Source organism: Lepidochelys olivacea (genome assembly GCF_965140295.1).
Source record: "Lepidochelys olivacea isolate rLepOli2 genome assembly, chromosome: 6".
Taxonomy (NCBI): Eukaryota; Metazoa; Chordata; order Testudines; family Cheloniidae; genus Lepidochelys; species Lepidochelys olivacea.
The window spans coordinates 63,804,312-63,829,421 of NC_140416.1; the positions used below are offsets into that span (position 1 = coordinate 63,804,312).

The 25,110-nt window shown below is 42.1% G+C and overlaps 1 protein-coding gene across 6 annotated transcripts in view; it reads right to left on the bottom strand.

Moving 5' to 3' along the window:
• The window catches only part of DPF3 (double PHD fingers 3), a 210,887-nt gene that overhangs the window by 35,679 nt on the left and 150,098 nt on the right, over window positions 1-25,110 (bottom strand). For 5 of the 6 annotated variants that reach the window (XM_084629919.1, XM_084629915.1, XM_084629918.1 and 2 more), the window contains 2 exons: window positions 22,615-22,752; window positions 11,019-11,147 (listed from right to left, as the gene is read on the bottom strand). In XM_084629919.1, coding sequence (XP_084486045.1) covers window positions 11,019-11,147; window positions 22,615-22,752 — 267 coding nt within the window. Of the gene's footprint in view, window positions 1-7,822; window positions 8,278-11,018; window positions 11,148-22,614; window positions 22,753-25,110 lie in introns of those variants that run through there. The other variant, XM_084629920.1, reaches the window with a different exon arrangement.

Sequence of the window (25,110 nt, forward strand, 5' to 3'; positions counted from 1 at the left end):
GCAGGGGACTTCCAGTGGGAGATTCCACACCCAGAATGCTTGCACGCGCAGGCCCTTAGATTGCAAGCAGCTCTCAGAATGAGCTGCTGAGTTACTAAAATGAAATGTAGCACTGCTGTAAATTGAGTTGTTCCTTTTTTTTACCTCTATTTTCAGCAGCAATATTTCCCAGAACTGGTAAAGCCAAAACTTGTTTCACTCTATAGAAAAGATACATCAATATTCCTTCCAGCCTGGACACAAAAACCGAGAACAAGAATTCAGCCTTTGGGTCTGTTCTTTGCTTTTTCAACAGTATATTTGTTCAGATTTGTGCCTGCCACAGTAAAGCAAATAAGCTTTAAATATCTAACAGGGAAACAGTACCAAGAATTTAGGAGGAAGTAAACCAGAACAATCTTCACTTACCACATCCAATTTGCAAAAAATAAAAATACCCAGCACATGTATGAATGGCTTCTTTAAAGTAAGAGAGAGCAGAGTTGATCTTTATTTTCGTAATTTAAAAAAAGGTTTTCCTTAAAGTAAATATTCAGTCTTTATTTTACATTAAGTGCTTTTTTAAATTTTCACGTCTTCACAAAATTGCTTTTAAATTTTGAAGTAACCTGTATTTTAAACAAAAATACTGTGCAACTTGAGCACTTCTTTTCTCTCTTAAATATTGAAATAAATAAAATAGTTGTCTTTTTTTCAGTGTGTTGGTTTGTTTTTCAGTCATTTCTATTGTAGATCAATTCCAGTTTGACCTGGGTTTACACACACGCATAAAGGACAGTGAAATCAAGACGTTTAACAAAGAAAATGTTTTCTTTGTATTGCACAAGCTTAGGGCATTCCAAAACTTCTGAGCAGGTGCCAGCAGGCTTTCCACAGTCCAGGCTCCTGTGCCAGCTGGGATGGATTGGGCAAGGAGAGGAGAAATATCAAAGCATTCTGGCTTCTCTTGGCCTTCTTCGGAAATGGCTTGCTTGAAGGATGCTGGAGTCCATGAGGGCAGGGCAGACTGCAGAGGGAAAGGCAATACAAAATAAAACTAAAAAACCCCAAACATACAAAAAAGCAATTCTTCAAAAAGAACAAAAGCAAAATCTTCCAGTTTGGCTCCCACTCCACTTCAAACTTTTAAAATATACTTAGGCAAAACTCAGTTTCTATTGAATGTGGGTGTCCTAAATGAATACCAAGAGAAGTTAAATGGGACGTGAAGGGGTTACACCCAAAAAATCCCCAAACATTATGAGCTTTTTCACTGTGAACATGTAGTTACATTTCCCCTCATTACTCATCTCCTACAACTGCTTCTTCACTAGCGGTTATGACCTTTGGCTTACGAGATCCTGAGCTGTTTTAAATTGTTATTGTAATCATTTATATAGAGCCACATGTGTATGAAAGGCAGGAACACATGTTCCCTACCCTGAGGAGTTATGTGATGCCAACCAAATTTTAGAACTCACACACGGATGTGGTGGTGACAGCCATGTGATAATTCTGGAACAAGTGAAAAACTGAATATCACACCTGCACTTCACCCACTAGTTCATCTCCCCTGAGACTAACTCCTATATTCCAAACCTCTGAGCAGTGTCAAATGGCCACTAACATAGTCTAAAATATTTCTTTCCCCAAAATGTGAAATCCACTCATCCCCCTCACCCCCAAAACTGCAATGGTCAGAGGTTCCAGGACAGGAAGTATTCAGTCATGGAGCCGTGATGAACTTAAGAGTCAAAACCGCAGCAACTATTGGTGACAGAAAGAGATGCTGGGAGACAGGGGAGTTCCCCTTTCCTTCTGGACACACCACTCATTTCTAGTTCCAGTAAATTATGAGATATCAGGCCTTAAAATCATGAAACCTGAAGTTTCAAAATTATATTATAATTTCTCTTCTTTTTCATGATACTAAAGATAGGTAGAGGGATATGAATAATAGTGCCAACTCAGTTGTTTGAACTCTAAAACATTTCAAAAGTTTTTTCCCTATGAAATATATATTTTACACACACATGAATAATTACAGCCTACAAATAAATACAAAAAAAAGGAGAAATAGGGCTTATTGAAAGCATCAATTTATGTTACAGTAAAACACATACTGGGCAGATCTTATTTAAGCAAAATTCCCGGCTGAGTCAATAAGACATTTGCCTGAGGAGTAGGCTAAGCAAAATTGATTGCCATTAGCAATGAGCCTAGGCCAAATAATTTGGATCAGGATCCACATTTTGAACACTCAGAGTTTGGGGTGTTTAGATCAGAGATTGTGTTTAGAGACCATCTCTAATGGTCATGAAAACAATTCAACAAATTATGGGACAACAGCAGGGGGAGAATGTATTCATAACAGATGGTGTCCCAGAACCGGCAGGGCTCAGCCACTGTCTGGATGCAGCTCTGATGTGTTCCACGCATCAGCAGGCAGCAATCTGAGCCTCTGTCTCCAACCAAGAACCAAAGTAGAGAGCTGTAAAATGGCAAATTTGAACTCAAAATGAGAAACTAATGTAAAAGCTTAAAGACGAAACTACATGGAGGGGGTTACTTACGACAAACTAAATACCGCATCCAGAAACAAATGAGCATCTCACATTAACTAGTGTATTTACAGTACGATTTGACTGCAGTAGCAGAAACTAACCCAGAAAGCTGACTGCTGATCCTATTGAAGCTAATGGTGAAACTCTGATTTCTGTGGCAGCAGAACACAGGAGACACTAGTTAATGTGAGCTGCTCATTTGTTTCATTAGTTTTTAGTTTGTTATATTTAGTTTGTTGTAAATAATCCTACCTTCGTTGCTTCATTCTGAACTGCATTAGATATACAAAGAATAAAAATACAAGTCATAAAATCATTAAGGAAGGGAGAGGGAGGAAAATATGAGCTAATTTCATTTCCATCCCTTCTTTGCCACTTGCCCAAATAAAGCTCATGCTACATATTTATCTCGTAGCCATTATATCAGCTAGGCCCATGTTAATTCCCCACCTGCTTGCAGGGGTTGGATCAAGAAGCTGTGGCTCTTCCTGCAAGTGTTCTGAGGCCCTTTGGTATGCAGGAGTTGGGAGGTGCTTGGGAAGGTGCCCCACATTATTAAGGGAACATACAAAAGCCTGAACATAAAACCTGAGAAACAATGGAGCCTGAGCTCCAGCCTGAGCCGCAACTTCAAAGCACGGTCTATACAGCTACTTTTAGAGCCCTGCTAGCCCAAGTCTGTTGACCCAGGCTGGGGAGTTCGCTCCAAAATGTTGTGTAGACATACCCTGAGGTTGTAGAGTGCAACATTTCCCTTGGGGCTGAAGAAATTATTTCCTCCCCCACCCCCAATTTATGACCTGGAATTCAAGTCCAGAAACTCTCTTTATGCCTTCTTGGCTTGGTCAGTGGCTTGTTTTTCTTGGGATACATGACTAGGACTGTGCAACTCCCCCACGCCTACTGAGAAGTCCATGGTGCTGGTGGTGTCAGGGACCTCCTTTTTCCTCTAGCTAATCACAGCTCCTCTCACATATTCTCTACCTTCAAAACTGAATGTGATCCGACTCTCCTCTCCCCACTCCTACAAGAGTATCAATTAGCACCCCTGTGGACTTGCTTATGCTTTCATCTCTGACCTCTATGGCCAACTCTCTTCCCCTATTCTCAATCCCATGCCTCAATGCCATTCAACACTCCTGGGTGTATTTAACTTCTATTCCAATGATCACTTCCATAGTCGCAATTATGGTCACTCTCCCAGCCTTGTTTTCACAAGGCACTGTTTCCTCTCCCACCACTACATTTTCGTTTCCTGTCTGTTATCACACCTTTTGTTCAGCATCACTGTCTGTGACATTCAATCTCCAGCGATCTCTCAGATTCCTCTACTGCTCTCAACTCTCTCCTCCCTTCCTTGTCTGCCCTGCACTCTGCATATTGACTCCATGACCACAGCCTTCAACTCCAGCTTCTCCTTCATGCTCCACTCCTACACTACACTCCCACACTGCTCAGCCTGTCCTATTAAACCCTGAGCTGCAGCTCTCTCCTCGCCTTTGTTATCTTACCATAGTGAGCACATCTGAAGAAGTCCCATGGACTACAGTGCTCTCCTCCACAATACATTTATCCTTTCTTCCTTCGTCTGTCAGGGCCAGATCAACCCAAGGAGTGGGTGTAAACACACACACACACAAAATGTAGCTAATGGGGATTTTGTACACTACTGAAAATAAATGTTAGCTGGCATATTTTTATGCAAGTGCACTCTTACTGAGAGCCTTGCCCCTGCTCCGTTGCCATTAAGGTTGGCACCTAGTGGCTATGGGCACAAATTGACATATATGGTCATCAGAACTTTATTCATGAAAGTAAGCCATTATTTAATGCATTATTAATATTTGATTATCATTTGTATTCCAGAAGGGCCTGTAATGTGCTAGGCCCTGCTCACACAGACAAAGACAAAATCTCTACCCTGAACAATTTACACTTAGACACTAAAACCCAGACAAACGAACGAAAAAGGACAAAGTTCCAGCATTTCCTTTTCCCTTGTTAACCCATCTTCCACATGACTCCCATGAATCTTTTCTCCTTCAAAATATACTCTACCCTTTTTGGGGATCTCTATTTATTTAAAGGAACACAGTCAAATTTTAAAAAAAATTACAATTCTGTCTGAAATTTTTTTGAGGCTAGTATAATTCAAAATAGCCACTATGGCAGTGGTCCCCAAACTGCCTCAGGGGGCACAGAGGAATGTTCAGGGGGGCACGTGGCAGGGCCAGGCTCAGCTCTCACAGTAGGATGGGGAGGGGGTGCCATCCAGCCACACAACTAGCTCTGACCTCAGCCGTAACTCCACTCTGCCCCCTGCTCCACCCCCAGCCCAGATCCAGCCCCAGCTGCTCCTCCCCCCTGCTCCGCCCCCAGGCCAGCTCAGCCTCTAGCCCCAGCTCCTCTGCCATTCCCAGCTCTGCCCCTGCTCCACGTTCAACCTAGGTTCCTCTACTGAGGAAGCCTTGGCTGTGCAGTAATGGGGGGAGGGGGGGGTGCAACAAGAAAAGTTTGGCACCATTGCCCTATAGTATGATAACTGTAACAGAAGGAGATAAGAAATAACATTTTCTTCTCTATTTTTTTTTTAGTTTGTTTACTTTGTGCATTTGACAGCACTTTGTGAATAATCAGTCCTACTGCTTCCTTTGTATAGGCAGTGTCCTCTGTTGCTTGTGTGGCCTTTAACACCGCAACAGGAGAGAGAAAAACATGTTTTAAATACAAAGTTACAAATGTGACTGAAAATCCATAACCATTAGCTGGAGTGGACAGGGAGAAGGGCAAGTGTAGTGCGAAAAAGTACTTTAAACCCATTTTTTGAAATATATTAGATTTCAAGTTCATAGCATCCTTTTAAGTCTTCAGAACTACTGGACCAGATTCTGCTCTCAGCTACATTGACACAAATCCAAAGGAACTCCACTGACTTTATTGGTATTACTCTGGATTCACATTAGGGTCAGTAAGAAAATAATGTGGCCTATGTGTCTATTCAACTGTGGACTCCATTCCATGCTATCCTCCACCCTGACTTCCATTCCTTCAGTCTTCACATTATAATGTCTGATTCTTATATATATATATGAATAAAATAACAGATAGATAAGCAAAACAATGACTACAAGGCTATTATTCTTTCAGGGATTTGAGATAATCAGACAGCTCTGTTCTTGCGGCTCGCCATCAGAAGCAAGATAGAATTTAAGCTTTTAATAAACACAGAAGAGCTTCACAAACTGCAGACTGTAGAAACAAAATATTAGAAATCTATTCCATGTATTTGTTCAAACAAAATAATGATTGTGGAAAGAGTGAATGTTAAAGTTCATGTTTCATTGACATGGTTAAGTCAAAATACCATTGATCTGACATTTGATCGATTATAATATGACTTGACACAGCAGTGGGAACATAGCCCAGTAGAATAACAATAGGAAAAGATTACTAACATGGGGATGCCTTAAAGGAGACTTTCTTTGGGTCACACATGCATTAATATATACTATATATAAAAATACAGATTTATTTTGGAATTTTATGCAGCATTATTTTCTACAAAAAGGGCAGATTCTTAATGGAATCCAGAAGTCAATGGCATCACTCCGGATTTACATCTGCATATCTGATGGCAGATTCTGGCCATTAGTTATTTCATTTCTGATGTCAACTATAAAGATGCACAGAAGCATCACACCCAGATGTCTAATAATAAAATAAGGATTAGAGTTTATTTTAACACTAGATTGTGGCAAAAAGACTGAAGGAGCCATGAAATACCTGTTACAAACTGTGCTATGCTGCCCCAGCAAAAGAAAGAGAGTAATGGAAATAACCAGCCCTTTTTGGACATGATTTACTCAAGAACTAGAAGAATGTACACCCAAAGTCTACAGTGCATGGATGTGTTTCTATCATGAGTTCTGGTAACATGAATACACCACTCAAGCTTCCTTCTTGGGGTGAAACTCTGGCTCCACTGAAGACAATGGAAATGCTGTCATTGACTTCAGTGGGGTCAGGATCTCACCTTTATGGTTTATGTTGGCACTATAAAATGCCAAAAATATATCCTTACCCCTAATCCTGCAGTCCTTACAATAAGAGCATTGCTTGCATTAGGACTGCAGGGTGGAACCTACACACTTAATGTCTGGGTATGCTTTATTCCTGGTTATACGTATTGAGCCAAAGCTTGCTCGGACAAAACTCCCATTGAATTAATAGGGAACAGGGCCTGGCCTGCTGTACATAACACAATCACACAGTTTACTTTAAAGGACTTACTGCTATAATAAAACAGTAAATAGTTTGTTGAAAATCCATAGCACAGAGGGTTCACAGTGGCTGAAAAACATTTCTGTTGGGACATACCTTTGAAATCTGCCAAATGGCTCCTCGGTCCTGGGACAGCCGTTGGGAGGGAATCACTCTCTTCTCCATTGCCCTCAGGACTTTAGTGAGTATTGCTTTGGTTTATTTCAAGAGAAGCTATTGAAAAACAACACAAAGTGCCTCACAAGACACTACAGACAGAGAAAAATCTGGGCAACAAAATGTGTGTGTGAATTTTTTAAAAAAAAAAGAAAGAAAAATTTAGGTGAGGTATTTTTCCTTTTAATTTCTTCCATGATTCATTCCTCCAGCTGTTTTGTCTTTGCAGAGCCTGTGACTTGCCATTTATATTCCATCCCTGTGCTTGGAAATTGCTCTCCATGAGGTGAAAGGTGAAGAAGAGAAAAAAAAAGAAAAGAAAAAAAGCCGCACGGAGTGAGGAGGAGATGAAAAGGTGGGGGCGGGGAGGAGGAGATCTCTTACGAGTGCAGAGGTGTCCAGAGGAATAATGGAAATGTGTTCCTCAGTGTCATGGTCTTCAGAACTGCTTGCATTTTCAAGCTGCTAAAGGTGAGCGGTACAGGAGTACGCGAGGGGGAGTCACAAATTCCACGCGCTACAGTAAGTGCAAAATCTCACATTGCAGAAGTCATCAAACCAAGGGCTTCATTGTCATCTCAAACAATCCACCCCACAGTGGTTTTTCTAGAAACAGTTCTAGTATCAAGTAGACGTCCATTGCTTTTTTGTTTTTTGTAATTTTTTATTTAAAAAGTCTTTTTTCTAATAATATATAGAATATATAAATAATAATAATAATAATAATTAAAAAAAATTATTTGGGTTGGGTTTCTGCTCTCCAACCCATTTGTATTTTTGTGGTTTGCTGATATATATTAAAAGATGAGAAAATCAACTCTGCTCATTATTAAAAAAAATACTAAATCCACATTTCAGGTTTCCAGAGAGAAAGAGGGGGGAGGAGAAAGGAAACAAATTAAAATGAAAAATAAAAAGTGAATCAAAACTTTCTGTCTCTTTGAAGTAGTTGTCTAGGTTTTATAAGTTTGTGCTTTCAGTGTACACACCCAAAGGGGAAAAAAGGAATCTAAAATTGAAAAAAAAAAGTAGTAATAATAATCATAGTAGTAAAAAGGATAGAAAATCGCTCAAAGAGTTTCTGTGTCTGTTTAGTTATTTTAGCAGCCACCCTTTTTATTTGTGGAGGGAGAGCTGCTACCATGGCCGCCTCCTCGGCTCAAGAGAGGCTCTTCCGCATCATCCTCATCAAAGCCGTGAAAGGTCGAGGTGTCGCTTTCCGATGTGGAACCGAACAAGTCCTCCGTAGTGCGTGCTGGCGCTGCTTCCTCCTTCCTGCCTTCTCTTCCCAAATGAGCTGACATGTATGATGAATATATCAGCACATGGGTTAAGCAACAGGCATCATCATTATTTTTTAAATCATCATAATTATCAAACAATGCAGACTATCAACCTGGTAGGTGTGTGTGTCCACAAATCAACAACAACATAGGACAGTAGAATAGCAGTAAGAAAAGGTAAAAAGGGGTTGTTTTTTCTAAAAACCTACAATAACACAGATGCCTGTAGGTATGGCAGCGAAAGGGTTAATGTTGTTTTCCTCTCTTCAAGAGACATTAAAACTATTCTCTCTTGATTACTTTGATCAGTTTTAAAAGATTTTTAGACCACATAAATAATTAGAAGCTGTTAGATTTAAGCACAATGATTGTCCTTCAGATTGGCATCAACTGTCATGAATTTACTGCTGTAGAATAACAACTTACTAGGTATTTCATCAGTATTGCAATGGGATAGGTTTTTAAAAAATTCTCATCCCTATCTCTTCCTGTCCCTGCCCTAAAGTAGCTCCTTTGAAGACAAAGTGAAAAACATTTTAAAGACTAAATATTCATTAAATTAATATATTCCATGTTAGAAATTCTGTGGAGTCTCTTGTGAAAAACAAAAATGAATCTACACCATCTAGCCACTAAAAATGCCAGAATAAAGAATGATCTGCTTTGGGGGACACTTGAAAGTTTAGGAAGTCTTTCAGTCCATTTTTTCCATATAGGGTAAGAAATCCTCAGCATAGACATCAGGAGCAACAAACAACAACAAGAAAGCTTTAAAAAGAGAAGTTAAATACTGAAATCTGTAAAACTGAACTTTTTTCTGAATCAAATGTGATATGTAATTTGCAGTACAGATGTCAGAATCCCACTTCAAGAAATGCAGGAGAAAATATGGCCCTTGAGCCCTAGGAAAATGAAAGCCTCATGTTTGGTAGGGCCGGGAGGTTTGTGGTGCTATTCAGAAGCACTAACTAACATGATGATACACCAATTGCTTGGTCCCTTAAGCTGAAGGAAGCAGCTCTGTTGCAATTATACTGTATTTCCTAAGAAACAGATTTAGAATCAAATCCTGTACCCCAAAAGGAAATGAATATAATAAAAGAATCGGTAAGTAAAATAATCACTTCATAGGGATGTGATTTGACTGACTGAATACTGGGAGGAAACAAAAGAATGCACATGGCCTCTCCTCCGTTTGTCTTTCATCACCAAGAAAAGTAAAGACGGCAGCCACCAGTCATTAATATTATAGCTTAAAAAAATCTATGTATAGTTGCACTTTAGGCATTCTCATCATACATCTATCACACAGATGGAGAACCCTTGTAAATGACTCAGGTGGATGAGAATTTGTTAAAAGTGCTTAATGGAATTGTTCTGGGGGGCTTGTCCACAGATAGGATACAACAGCTACATGGGGCCTGATAATCTACTTTGCAATACAACAAGGACACCAACAAACTAGTGTATCTCAGTCATGTTCTGAAGTTAAATATGAAATTACAGTAACAAATAGCTATGTGACAGAACATTTGGATCCCTGTCATTGTGCAAGATTGGGGTAACACTGAAATGAGTGAGGCTAGGAAATAACACCCAAGGTAAAGGGGGAAAACGGGAGTATGGCAGTGTAGACAGTGTAAGCTTCTTCTCCTTTATTATGAAGCAAACACAAAAAGACTTATGTTAGTGTCTGCAGAGCACTTGTAGCAAAGCCCCTTAGAAGACCAAGGGTTGCCACTGGTCCAGCGATAAGTAATTGTTTTCAACTCAGGATATCTTCAAAGGTCAGAACAACTGTAGAGGACATTTGCCATCTAGGGCCCAGTCCTGCTCCCTTTGAATTTGATAGGAATTTTGATATTAATTTCAATGGGAGCATGAGCAGACTGTTATTTCAGTCCCAGAACACTCTGCATTATATATCAGCAATTATACAACACACACTTTCCAGTGAATAAAGAGCAGAAGTAGCAGCAATTCTAAAGGTTTCAAATTTAAAAGTTTTTTTTTGTTTTCAGATTTATAATCCATGGCCTTTCTCCCCCCTTTCCAAAAAATCACAACAATTGGGAAATTTGAATTGGAGATGGAATATGCTGTTGTTAGAGACCCCATTCCCTTCCATAGCCAAAAATAACAGCTCAGCTGGGACAAAAACAAAAAAGAAAAAACAACCAACAACCCAGAAATAAAGACAGCTCAGGATGGGGAAAGATGCAACTTCCTAAATTTAAAAAGAGACACAGGAAGAAAACAGATAAATAAAAACTCTTTAAACAGAATTAATGATAGTCATCTTGTAAGAGAATAATTCTTGACAGCTACTGCCATTCCTACCCTGTAATTTCCCCCCTCTTTCTTTTTTGGATGAAGAAATGCATGAAATGTGTAATCAATGGAAATGCTCATCATGCAACTTTCATAAATCTTGAAAGTAATTTACATTTGTAATTATGGGATTTGAAGACAGAGCCCATCCTTTAACATTGTCATAGGATTTTCTCTCTCCATTTAAATAAGAACAAGTATGAGTACTTATGTTCATGGCAGCCAATAAATACAATATAGCATTATATAGATAGATACATAGATTATATCATAATTGTCTTGTTAGCCCATTAGCAGAACAGAAACTTTGACAACCATCCTTCCCCACAAACAATAAGCAAACTACCCCAAAACATCAGAAAGAGCAAAAAGGGAATCACGCTAAATTGTTCATCTTAGAAAGTTGCAAGGAGGAGTCACCTACCCGAGCGTCCACAGTCTGAGCATGACACAAGCTCCTCTGGACAGCCACTTTTTTTGTTCATACTGGAGCCTCCAAGGCAGAAGTCACAGTAGTTGTTGGGAATGATAGCCCCGTCTGGTCCTTTTTGGGCTGCAGGCAGGTTAGAAATCATTTTTACTTAAAGAGCACACACATTTCTCCCTTCTCCTCTTCTCTGTCATGTTAATTTGATGACTTTGGTGACAATAGCCTTCCCCAAATATTTTCAGTTAGGGTGACAAGCGAATTGTACAAAACAGTTTCATTTTAAGTACATTACATACCAAGGCACAGAGCTCTGAGGCTCTTCTGAACATCCTGTTCAAATGGGCATGGCTGGTGTGCAATGTCCTGCTCTCCCTTAACAGGTGGAGAGGTTGTGTTGATACTGAGCAATCCAAAGTGTTTTACTTTTTTTTTTCTTTTAAAGAAACACTGTCAGCTTAAACATTCTATTTTTTACTCTAAAATTTTTTACCTACACTTATTTGATTTTTATAAATAACTCTTAGGATTTCTATAACAGAAAGAAATTAGAGGGGGAAAAGCATTCTCTCTTTCCTTAGCTTGTGTACTTTGTGCCTTTCGCAGCACTTTCCATACAGTAAATGTCACCTTTTCCTCATATAATCAGTTAGACCCTGATCCTGCACTGGAATCTGCTAGCAATCACTGTGTCCATACAGAATCCCAAATAAATGGGGTACCTCTGCTAATGGACCCACAGGCAAAATCAGAGCCTTAGCCAGTATTCCCTGTCATTTTTCTTTTGTACAGCAACCAGGGAAGAGAAACAAAACAGAAAAAAATTGTAAATCCACAAAACACCAAACTCACACCAGGATTCCCAAATGTTTCATGAACTGTTGACTGAACAGGTTTGTTCAGGTCATATTCACGGGTCTGTATCTAAATCAGGTGCAGTTTGTCATTTCAATTAAATGTGATGGTGTTTTCAACAGAGGCTTTGTCTACATACAGATTTATACCTACTTAACTAAATCAATACAAGACATTTTAAAAATGGTTTAAGGGTTTCCACATAAGGGTTTGCATCAGTTTAACTAAATCAGATTAAAAGAACACCTTTCATCAAACCACTGAGTTTTTGTGCGGAAAAGACCTAGGCTCCACCGAACACATGTGGTTTAAAACCAAAAGAAAAGGATCTCAGAAATCCTGGCAAATTAACCTTCAAATTCCACAGGGCTCCAGTTCAAAACACATTTTTTAAAACGCTGGGTTTGGCTAAACAGGTTCGTGTTTTTCTTAAAGCCTGAGCTCATGGGGGCAATCAACTTGGTTAGTTTTAAGAGAGAATTGGACAAATGTATGAGTGCAATTGAATTATGGGGTTGCTTGTGATGGTAGGGGGCAGGACTCAGTAGCCGGGGGCTCACTGCCAGTTTACGTCTTATTTTCCTAAAGCTCATGCTTCAGGATTTCAACTGTCCACTGACAGAGGTCAGGAAGGGATTCCCCCCCACCCCCAGTGTATGCTGGGAGGTGTTTTTATCTCCTTTCTGTGAAGCATCATGGATTGCCATGGCTGGAGATGGGCCACCGAGGGGATGGGCCAGAGGTCTGAGATGGCACTAAGTATTCTCTCTCAGGTACTTGGCTGGCTGGTTCTATGCTCAGGGTCTAACTGAATGCCATATGTGGCATTGGGAGGGAATTTCCCCCAGGTCGGACTGTCAGTGACCTTGGAGAGTTTCCCCTTTCTCTGCTGCATGTGGGTGCAGGTCACTTGCTGGGATAATCTGGGTATATCTCATTTAATCATTTCCCTGTCATTACGGGGGCCTCTAGCACTGGTGCACCTCGGTCCTGCCTATTCTCTCATTGTAGCACATAACAGCCTAGTCTGCTGTGGGTTTCATTTACTTTTGTCTCATGTCCATTGTTGGGTTTAGTGTGTGGGTGCTGGGTGGTGTTGGAGGCCCGTGATATACAGAAAGTCAGACTACATGATCCAGACTACATGATCTAGAGATCCCTTCTGCACTTAAACTCTGTGACTCCTGGAGTCATATGAATATCTGAGCTTTTATTTAAAAAAAAAAAAAAAGCTTCTAGTCCTCATCGTTACAGAGAATTTTTGTCCCTGTTATGCATTTCAAAATTAGAAATGTTTCAGCTGTACTTGAAAACATGAACCCCAGGGGCTCATGAACCAGAAAGCAAATAAAAAGAACTCCATATTTACTTTTTAAATTTCACAGATTTTATGCCAATCTCAATTTTTGGGGCCTGACTCATGATTTTTAAATGTGTGGGGTTGGCAACACTGCAAAGAAGACGCCTAATTCGCCATTGCTTTGCACCATCTTGTAGTCCTTTATATCTGTGCAACTTGAATGCAAATTGTGTGTAAAATCCTACCATGCAATGAGTGCAGAATTCTCATTCAGTAACGTTTTGTACGCACTTTGCACAATGGCCACACAAGTTGCAAGGTAATGGAGAATCAGGACGGAGGCGTTTGTTTTAGGTTGGGGTTTTTGGTGTTTGCTACTTTAAATGAATACAGCAAATTGCTTACAATTAGATGGATGCCATTAAAAAGGGATTTTTTTTTTACCCTCTTTACTCCTGCTCTATCCACCCCCTTTCTATCCTTTTTCTTTCCATTTATCTTATCCTCTCCTAAGTTAACGCACCCCACATAAACATAGACAATGGGTATAATAGCCAAGGTAAGGCTAAGCCTACCCTGGAACAGCTGCTGCCGACCCGCCACCTGGGCTGCGGTGGCCCTGTCCCGAGGCCTCACCGTCTGCTGCTGCCTGCCTGTCGCTGCTCACCATGTCCCTCCTCCTTGGGGTGCAGGGGAGTGAGGAGGTAACACGGTGAGCCAGCGGTGGGCCAGAGGGTCTGGCAGGGGAGTGAAGCGGCTCGCTTGGCCGTGCACTGGGGCTGGCTGGGTGTGGGGAGACCAGCAGTTTGGCCCGGCCCAGTGTGGCTGGGGCCGGCAGCTCTGGAGAGGCCAGTGGCTTGGCCTGGTGCTTGGTGGGGCTACGGCCTGTCCAGTCCAGTGGATGGCTTGGCCCAACATGGCCAGCTCGGTGTGAGGGTAAGGGGTGGCTCGACCCGGGGTGGCCGGCTCGGGGGGGGACTGACGGCTCGGCCCGGCGCTTGGCAGGGCCAGGACCCATCCTGTCCAGGGGCTGGCTCGGCCCAGCATGGCCAGCTCGGCGGGGCTGGCAACTCAGCCCGGCATGGCTGGGACTGGGCGGGCGCTCAGGGGGGTGGGCCCAGCGTGGCTGAGGTGGGCATGCCACGGGGCTCCTCCAGTCACCAGGGGGTAGGGTCTCCGGCGTGCGGGGGCAGGCCCTCGGGCGGAAGGGGCGCAGCCAGCAGGTTAGCTTCCCCAAAGTGGGGTTCACCCGCTGCTCATCCACATAAACAAATACTTGTAAATGGAACTAACACGCCATCTGCTGCCATCTCAGAGTTCACTCTGCCTGTGTGTTCTACCCCTTCCCCACCCTGTGTCTGTCTTGTCTATTTACACTGTAAGCTCTTCTGGGCAAGGACCATCTACCACTCAGTGTTTGTACAGTGCCTGGCACAGTGGGGGCCCATTCTCAGTTGGCCTTCCAGCATTCCCATAATAAACAAGGGTAATAATAATCTTCACAGCATGGGGGTTCCCACTATTGCCCTACTTACTTTCAGCTTGATCCAAAGCTCACAAAAATCACTACAGCTCTTCCTATTGAATTCAAAGGGCTTTGAATCAGGACCTTTGCTTCCACTTGAGGCCAAATATTCCATAATGGATACCTAGGGGAGCATATCCTGAAAGCCCATATTTTGCAACGAAGAAAAAAAACGGATTTTTCTTAGAAAATATTACAAGCTTCTTTGTCTCAGACTTAGGCCCAGATTCCCCCTCCTGTACCTGCTCCCCACCGTTCACATCTACATCCAACATTTGGCTGCCAGTTCAGTTCAAAGCCAGCCAATAACCCATCCTGTGTATTTCAAGTTTTCCCTTGGAGAACTCGATGATATATAATCTGAACCTATAGGGTAAGTGCCACTGTGCTTCTCTTGCTCTCTTTGCCCCCCTACTGCTGACAGATCTCATCCCTCTGGAGGGCTGACATGTTTCCATAGCAACCAGAATCCTAGCTCCGGTTGCCTCTGGTCTTGCCACCTGTTATTACTTCATCTCTCAAGTGTAAGGAATTGTAGCATGTCCCCTTATTTTGCTGCTCAAAATGCATCTACAGAGAATAGATGGACTCAAGAAACAAGAAATTAAAATAAAAAAATACATCAATGGGAGTTTGGGGGAGCAGCTGCTAGAAGATACACCTCAGGAAAAGCCACCCTCTAACAGAGCAAGAGATGGATTCCCAGCTGGAGATGCACCCACTTCCACCTGGCTTATTCCCAGTTTTTAATGAGAAATGGAGAAATTCATGGGGGTGGGTTGCAAAGGGAATGAATGGCTCATTGCACAGACGTGCCAATTTTTTAGTGTAGGGCAGAGCTCTGGATTAGAATAACACAAGGTAGATGGCATAATCTGTGGGTGTAGTGAAGGACAGGCCAAGTAGAGCTCAAATAAGTTTAGTTCACTTCACCCACCTTCCGTGTCTCTCTCTCTCTCACACACACACACACACTCACTTATGTATTGCTCTCTCCTATAAACTATTCTTACAACTTTTTCATTAAAATTCATGGGAGGAAAAATGCAAGTCAAACTAAATGAGAGGAAATGGCCAGATTCTTTGCCATGCAAGCCTGAGAAGCAGGCTGCACCATCCAAAGAGATGTTACAGTCTGCACACATCCAGAACTGGCACCTCCCATAACAGCATTTTGGCCCCTGCTGGAATCAGTCTCGTGATGACGCAAGAAGCTCTGGCCTTCATATGATTTCTAGCACCGCTCTATAGCTGTGATTGGCTGATCTTTCCCAAGAGGTGGGAAAAGCAGGCAAATCAGAGCTTCTGCAGGAGGCCAGTAGGGTTCTCCCATCCTCCCCTTATGAGCCAAGAGGAGTTTTTGGGTAGGACAGGGAGCAGCTGATGCCATTTTCACAGGAACGGCTATGGGGCTGCGGACCATAATTAATTGATGGGCTGTGGGTGGGCAGGTGAGAGGCTGGGAGGACACATTAATTAATTGGATTTTTTGGGTTTGGGGAGAAAGTGTTAGCTCTCTGAGATGTCAGGCAGCACTTTATACAAATTTGAGCAATTTGATCTCAGCTGAATCTTCTAGTAAGAGCTCCTGCAGCAGGGGACCAAAATCGTGTGATTCACTGTAAATCTGTAAGAGCTGGCAACATGGTAATTGTCCAGCACACACTGGAGATGACCAGGGGGAGTTTAAAAATGAGAAGACAGACCAAAAACCCATTATATTAAACTCTTCTGGTTTCTGGGCCAATCTCAGGATTGGGAGGGATCTGATGTATGAGTTTTGAACTTTTGGGGTTGGCAATACAGCACTCCCATCCTAACCGGAAACTTAGGGAGGGATTGCATTACCTGAGGCACAATCCATCCTGGAGTTCACACTAGGTCAGTGCAGCTCTGCACTCATCCAAAATGGGCCAGTACATTATGGGCACACATTGGTCCCTCCAATATGTAGAGCACTTTGAGGATGTAAATTGCACCCACGAGGCATGTGTGAACTCATGTTAACTAATTTCAAGCCCAGTCAAACACTGGGGGCTTTCTTGGGTTTGTATTCTGCTTTGGAGAAAGGAGTCAAGAGGTGAGAGAGAAAAATTATAATAAAAAAATATAAATATGTGAATTAAACAATACAGAGTGCCCAAACCTGAGCCAGCCTTGGTTTTTTTTTGAGAGAGGAAGTGGTCGTGGTGCAGCATATGATTTTCAAAGGCCAATTACTCAGTCAAATCAGAATCAATTTCCTCCAAAACACTTCAGAGTGCTTCTCCTCATTAAAAAGAAGAGGAGTACTTGTGGCACCTTAGAGACTAACCAATTTATTTGAGCATAAGCTTTCGTGAGCTACAGCTCACTTCATCAGATGCATACTGTGGAAAATACAGAAGATGTTTTTATACACACAGACCATGAAAAAATGGGTGTTTATCACTACATCAGCCACACTATCAGAGGCTTGTTCACCTGCACATCTACCAATGTGATATATGCCATCATGTGCCAGCAATGCCCCTCTGCCATGTACATTGGGCAAACTGGACAATCTCTACGTAAAAGAATAAATGGACACAAATCAGATGTCAAGAATTATAACATTCATAAATCAGTCGGAGAACACTTCAATCTCTCTGGTCACTCGATTTCGGATCTCAAAGTGACTATCCTTCAACAAAAAAACTTCGAAAACAGACTCCAATGAGAGACTGCTGAATTGGAATTAATTTGCAAATTGGATACAATTAACTTAGGCTTGAATAGAGCTTGGAATGGTTGATTCATTATAAAAAGTAACCTATTTCCCCTTGTTTATTCCTTCTCCCCACCCCCCACTGTTCCTCAGATGTTCTTGTTAAACCCTGGATTTGTGCTGGAAATGACCCACCTTGATTATCATACACATTGTAAGGAGAGTGATCACTTTAGATAAGCTATTACCAACAGGAGAGGGGGGGGGAGAAAGAAAACCTGGATTTGTGCTAGAAATGGCCCACCTTGATTATCATACACATTATAAGGAGAGTGATCACTTTAGATAAGCTATTACCAGCAGGAGAGTGGGGTGGGGGGAGAGAAAACCTTTTGTAGTGATAAACACCCATTTTTTCATGGTCTGTGTGTATAAAAACATCTTCTGTATTTTCCACAGTATGCATCCGATGAAGTGAGCTGTAGCTCACGAAAGCTTATGCTCAAATAAATTGGTTAGTCTCTAAGGTGCCACACGTACTCCTTTTCTTTTTGCGAATACAGACTAACACGGCTGTTACTCTGAAACTTCTCCTCATTGAAAGCTACTTTCCTGCCAAAATTTCTGCACCCAGCTATTTAAGGTCTCAAGAAGATTTTGTATGATGGGGAAATGTATGTTTTCACCCTCCCCACATTCATAATGAGTGAACAGGGTTTCCTCAAACTTCCCCACAACATTCAGGCATAGAAAATGTCAGCCCAAAAGGTAAATGTTAGGGAAAATTATGATTAACTAAAAACAGAGGGTACAAATGGAACCTGTTATGCACCCTTAATGACAGGCTGTTATAGCAGCCACTTCTGCTATAATTCTGATGGCACCCTCAAATTTCATTTTAAAATGACATTTACATTCATTCCTTTATAAAAACCAACAAAGGAAAAGAAAGAAAAATGGAATAAACTAATGAGATATCTAATCAGGGCATATGCAGCTCTTCACTGAAAAGGCACCTGCTGTAGGATTTCCTGTAGGAAGGTGGGTGTTGGAGCATTCCTGCATTCAAATGTAGCTCCTATCACCTCCCCAGTGAGAAACAGCGCTAAGGCAGAGAAAGGGAGGCCTGATGTAGCTTTTCAGATTGATGCTGCTTGTGGAGAGGAACAAACAGTTCATCTCCAACTGAGGGGCTGGCTCTTGTCATTTATTCATCTCCAGCCCCCTGCCTGGATGGAAATAAAAATGTTTCAAAGAAGGCTGTGTGGGGGAGCTGGAGGACAGCTTGGAAGCACAGTGAGGTTAGTGCATTCATTTTTTATCTTTGAAGCCTAGGTATCTAATTATGCTTAGAATATACAAATGCCGTTGACTGATCTCTCAACTAGAGATTTGTCCACATCACAAGATCTGCCAAAGAAATGGGCAAAATTGGAAGATGCCCTGAACTGGTACAGCAGTTGGTCTGACAAGTCAAATCTGCATATTAGCAGAGCTGTGTGAGTGCTCTGGACTGCAGCAGCATTAGCAGAGTGTATGGCAAGTCCAGACTGGTATTGGAAGAGGTGTCCAGGTGCCTGAAGTCTGAACAGCATCTGTTCACACTATGACTGACTTTAGACACTGCTATGAGACCCTAATTTTTTGGAACACTACAAGTTATCCTAACGTTTAAGTTTTAAAAAGCAAAGTGCCACTCAGATGATTCACTCCCATTTAAAAGGAGAAGGTGTGCTCCTTACAGACAGGCACACACCTTCCTGTTCCTTTAGCAATGAAATTAGTTTTATAATACCACATTCATTGACATATATATTTAAATAGACAGATATCAAGTTAATAAAAATCCCACTTTAGAAACCTTTCAGAATCTGCAGGCGGCAGCTACCCCAGTTCATCCTATAACATTAGGATGAGATGTACATATATTGCAACATGTGTTCAGTGGCAGATTCATGGACTCACCCTGGGCTCAAAGCTCACATGCCGCCAGTGCCGAATATTGAAGGATGAAGACAGCAGAAGAGCAGGTTTGACATGATGTGGAACTATTTTGTTCTATTGTCAGGGTTCAGGTTTGCCTGGTTTTTAAACAGTTTTCTATAACTTCTTTTTCATGATTTCAAACGCAGCTGACAAGTATTTGCAACATTAGATAACAAGTCTGTATGGGACTAAGGCAAGTTTGGGTCTTGAAGGAGGGACATCCCCCTATATCAAGAGAGTGAGCTGAGATATACAAGTAAATCACCTAACGCCGCATGGTCACAGCCTGTATTAAAAAGCATAGGCTGCCTTGTTTTAGGGGAAAATAGGAGGTCAGAGAAGGTGATCTGGGAAAGGCTGAACTATATGTCAGTGAGGCAGACAACAAAACCCACGCAACAGTGATAAGGAGAGTGAGAGGTTCAGAGGAAACGGAACATCCCACCTGGGTTGGTGGTTGTTCTGTGATACAGATCCATCAGAAGCCAGTCAGTTTAAATTAGGCTGTTCCTATATTAATCTTTTTTTCAGTCCCTGGAGTATATATGTAGCCATCCAAGATGGCCTGCGGGTAATTGAGGGTGTGGGGACAGAGAAGCGTTGCGAGAGAGATGAGACACCATCAACTGTTGAGCTGGCACCAGTCAGAGGATCAATAACTGACTCTGGCAGAGGCTCTGCTCCAGAGAGGTTCCTTCTGTGTCAGCAGGGCAGTTGTTACTGCAGGTACTGCTGCAAGCAGTGACTGCACAGGAGACATGGGAGTGGTAGAGAGAATAAAATGGCAAGAAGTTCATACTGGAGCAGTCTGCCAGAACCTCGCTGCCACAGACCCCACTGCCCACAGCACTGCAAATTCCAAATGGCTGCTTTGGATTTGCTTTGCCTTTTCTAAATTAGGCTGCATGTATTTCTCTGCCACACTGCTAAGGAAATAATCAGTGCCTGCTGTTTACTGTATTTCTGGCCCTTCTCTTCCATAGATTGCAGATTAGCTGTTTGGATTAACATCCCCTCCTCCCCCCACAAGCCCACACGGAAAGGATATTTGAAGCCCAGACCCTGTGACACAGCAGACCTGTCAAATCTAATTCATAACACATGCCCAGCAGTACTTAGGGGAAAGGAAGGATCTGATGCTCTGGCTCCCCACCTTCCCCATGTACAAAGGGGCCATTTAATGACTGTATATTAGCAACATGGACAATTAGCATTCACATGGAAGATGGATGGCAGCATAAATTAAATACTGCCAAATGAAAGAGGGAATATGCAAGAGCTGATCTCCAGGCTGTAAACCAACAAACAGAAAAAGGGAATAAACAGCCAGTCCAGAGAGTTGCCTCCCAGCGTACTGTGACTCCCCCCAGCAGAAATCTCCTGGCACTTTTACATGGTTTCTGTCCCCACCCTCAGTGGCCACTGATTCTTGAGCAGAGAGAACATTCCACTCAAGGATCTGGATCTCAGAGTGATTTACAAATGCAAAGGGGATGCCTGTGGCATTAAGCTACACTCTGTGTTGGGAGCTGCACACCAGCTGCCTCTCCCGGAGGCATTGCACCTGCCTCATGCAAAATGCCTGCAGGAGCCCAGGAGACACACAAGTCTGAGCAGCCCCTGCTGCACTCTTTTTCAGAGAGCAGAGTGCACTGTCCTCCACAATGGCCCAGGTTTGCTGGCTGGTGAGGAATGAAGGAGGTATATCATTCCATCCTTCCCAGCTCCTTTTGTGGAGTTTGGTATCACTCATAGTGCTAACATCTCCCTGAACCTCAGAACCGCAAGAACTGGGCCTGCCTCTGGCCCCTGTGCCAGGCTGAATGGTGGGGGACAGTGCCCTTCCCTGTTTGCTTATCTGTGCAGGGCTAAGATCAACACTAATTAATTAAGCCTCAAAAGCCTCATCAGGTAGATAAGTATTGTAGACCCTATTTCAGACACAGAAAACTAATCTAGAGACAGCATACAAAATAAAGAAACAAAATCCCCTCTCTTACAGCTCCCTGTGGGATAATGGCCCGATAGTGATATTCTAAAGCCTGCCAGAACAGTAACTCCAAAGAGTAATGGTCAATTCAAGTTTATCCACAACTCAGCAAGTCAAAACTGCTTCTGGACAAGTCAAAACATCTTACTAAACATGTTAAAAATGAAAAGGTGGAGCAGAAAGGTGATAGAAACCTTAGGATTGCACAGCGGGATCAGACCAACCCAACAATGGTCAGTAGTAGATGCTTTGGAGAAAGGGGAACCCCTCCCCACAACCACATGAGACAATTATGGATTATCCTGCTTAAGGGGGAAATGGCTTCCTAGATCCAAGTTTCTTACTTTATACTTATGTCAGGAAGAAACGGATTTGCCCTGTATTTTATTCTTATAAGCATTTCATTCTGTTGTCAATAAATAATAAACAACAACAATAATTTCTTTGAACTAAAATGGCATTTTCCATCTAAGGACCTGAAAGTATTTTACAAATATCAATGAATTTAACCACATGATCTCTCTGAGTGGGAGGCAATTATTACTTTGCACACAGGGAAACTGAGGTGGAGGAGGGCTAAGTGATACAATTCACTAATAAAATATGAATCTCCTGACTCTCAGTCCTGTGTCTTAAAAAGGTTAAAATGGGCTTTCCTGTGCCAGCAAACACACTATCTTCCCCCTACTTTGGTGCTAGGATTACCAGAGCACAGCCCTTCTGTCCTTTCTTGTGCCATCAGATCTGTGAAGTTAATTTTCTAGTCCTTTGATTTTTCCAGATTAATATTTAGAAAGCGGTATTTGGGGATGTGGGATCATGGGGCATTTGTTGAGAATTTTATACCATAAAACTGAGAAGGGAATAAAGATCTTTTCTCAAAGAACATAGCAAAGAGGATGCACTGACATGAATTGTGCATTTTCTTGATCTCCACACTAAGCACTAAGAGGCTGTTTGATGACGGGCAGGTGTGGCTCCCTTCCCTCTCCCCTTGTCATCTTCTCCCCACAGGAGCAGTGATGGAAGAGTGATTTGCGGCAGAGTTAATGCTGAGTTTGAACTGAATTCTTGACTAGCTGAGTGCAGCACCAGGGCAGGCTGAAGTTGATTAGCTCCACTAAACATCCAGGTTCCACTCATTCACAAAGAAGCAGAACAATCTTAGAAACTGCTGAAATGCACAGACGAAGGGGGAGGTAACATCCCTGAAAAAAGATTGAAGGGATGACAAAAGCAAACACTACTCACGTTTGTGGTTCTCGTTTCTGTGGACGGGTGGGGAGCATGTCTCCTGCTCTTGGGCTTCATCCCCTTCTTCGCTGGCTAGGTGAGTGTGAGCATAATGGTAGCTCAGTCCAGGTCTGTTCTTATAACGTTTACCACAGACTGGGAGGGAAAGAAACATGAGGGAAGGGAAAAGAGAATGGAATATCAGTACCTTCAGCAACAGTGAGAATGGCCTTTAATACATCATCCCCCACTAACATCACTGCACATCCTTCTTCTTGTTATCTGAAACTTTGCAAATATAATGCTGATGAAAGATGACAGACTGACAGCCCTGCAAGCTAATGTCCTCTATTTATCCCCAGAACACGTACAGCACACTCAAGCTTCCCTACACTACACCAGCATTGGTCCCTATCCCTGGCCTGGATGGAGCATCTCTGAGGTTGAGAGGGTTGGTCAGTCTCCATGGCCCATTCAGTCCTTGACCTGTCCACTGAGACTGCCAACAAGGTTGTCTGTCAAACTAAATTAAATGACAATTGTGGTGTTGATGTTTTGTGATATAATGGGCTCTTTACCAATGGGAACCAGAGTGAGACCAAGCAGCATTGTTTCATGATTACTGACCTCAGGGAGAAGGAACCAATATTACTAGCAGCAAGAAAAGAAGAAAAAATCTTTAAAAGCTCTGCTTTCCAGATTTAAATCCAGACACAAAAGTTAGGAATCACCTATTGCTTCTGGTTCAAAGACCATTCAGCATGGTTCTATCCTCTACCCAGTTAAGCCTCACACTGAGCGTTCCAGTAAATAATATAAGAACATAAGTGATCTCTCTCCTGCCATCCATCTCCACCCTCTGACAACCAGAGGCTAGGGACACCATTCCTTACCCATCCTGGCTAACAGCCATTAATGGACTTAACCTCCATGAATTTATCAAGTTCTCTTTTAAACCCTATTATAGTCCTAGCCTTCACAACCTCCTCAGGCAAGCAGTTCCACAGGTTGACTGTGCGCTGTGTGAAGAAGAACTTCCTTTTCTTTGTTTTAAACCTGCTGCCCATTAATTTCATTTGGTGGCCCCTAGTTCTTATATTATGGGAACAAGTAAACAGCTTTTCCTTATTCACTTTCTCCATACCACTCATGATTTTATATACCTCTATCATATCCCCCCCTCCTCCGTCTCCTTTTTTCCAAGCTGAAAAGTCCTAGCCTCTTTCATCTCTCCTCATATGGGACCCGTTCCAAACCCCTAATCATTTTAGTTACCCTTTTCTGAACCTTTTCTAATGCCAGTTCATCTTTTTTGAGATGAGGGGACCACATCTGTACGCAGTATTCAAGATGTGGGTGTACAATGGATTTATATAAGGGCAATAAGATATTCTCCATCTTATTCTCTATCCCTTTTTTAATGATTCCTAATATCCCGTTTGCTTTTTTGACTGCCACTGCACATTGCACAGACGTCTTCAGAGAACTATCCAGGATGACTCCAAGATCTTTCTCCTGATTAGCTGTAGCTAAATTAGCCCCCATCGTATTGTATGTATAATTGGGGTTATTTTTTTCAAATGTGCATTACTTTACATTTATCCACATTAAATTTCATTTGCCATTTTGTTGCCCAATCACTTAGTTTTGTGAGATCTTTTTGAAGTTCTTCACAGTCTGCTTTGGTCTTAACTATCTTGAGCAATTTAGTATCGTCTGCAAACTTTGCCACCTCACTGTTTACCCCTTTTTCCAGATCATTTATGAATAAGTTGAATAGGATTGGTCCTAGGACTGACCCTTGGGGAACACCACTAGTTACCCCTCTCCATTCTGAAAATTTACCATTTATTCCTATCCTTTGTTCTCTGTCTTTTAACCAGTTCTCAACCCATGAAAGGATCTTCCCTCTTATCCCATGACAACTTAATTTACATAATATCTGTTGTATGATGGAGAATCCACCATTAAACTTTGCATGTACTTATTTAGTCACCAAGTCAACAGGCCTTAATAACAGACTCAAGCCATTGAGATTCATGAAAGTACTTATGCTCGCATGACACTCTACAATGGGTCAAGCTTTATCACAAGGTTCAGGATAGCTATATATTAAAGTTTTTAATAGGAATTTATTTTTATTTGGGTTATTGCCTGTGAAAATGACAACCCAACCCTTAGCACTTTTCATCTTCAAAGCACTTTATCAAACATCAACTAATTCTCTTTCAAAGCCATTTTGTGAGCTAAGTCTCATTACTACAGTTTTACAGATAGGATAACTGAGGCACAGAAGTTACGGGACAGATTCTGCAAAGTCTTACTACCAGACCCAGTACTTACTACTGAGTAGTCCACTCATCGCACACCTTGCACAGTACTGTTTGCAGGACTGAGCCCTAAGTAACAAGCTTAAGCCAGAGAGGCAGTTGGTGTCAGCACTGGGAACAGAACCCAGCAACTCATGGCTCTCCATACAGTTCTTAGGATCAATGCTCCCTCTAAGGTGCTCTG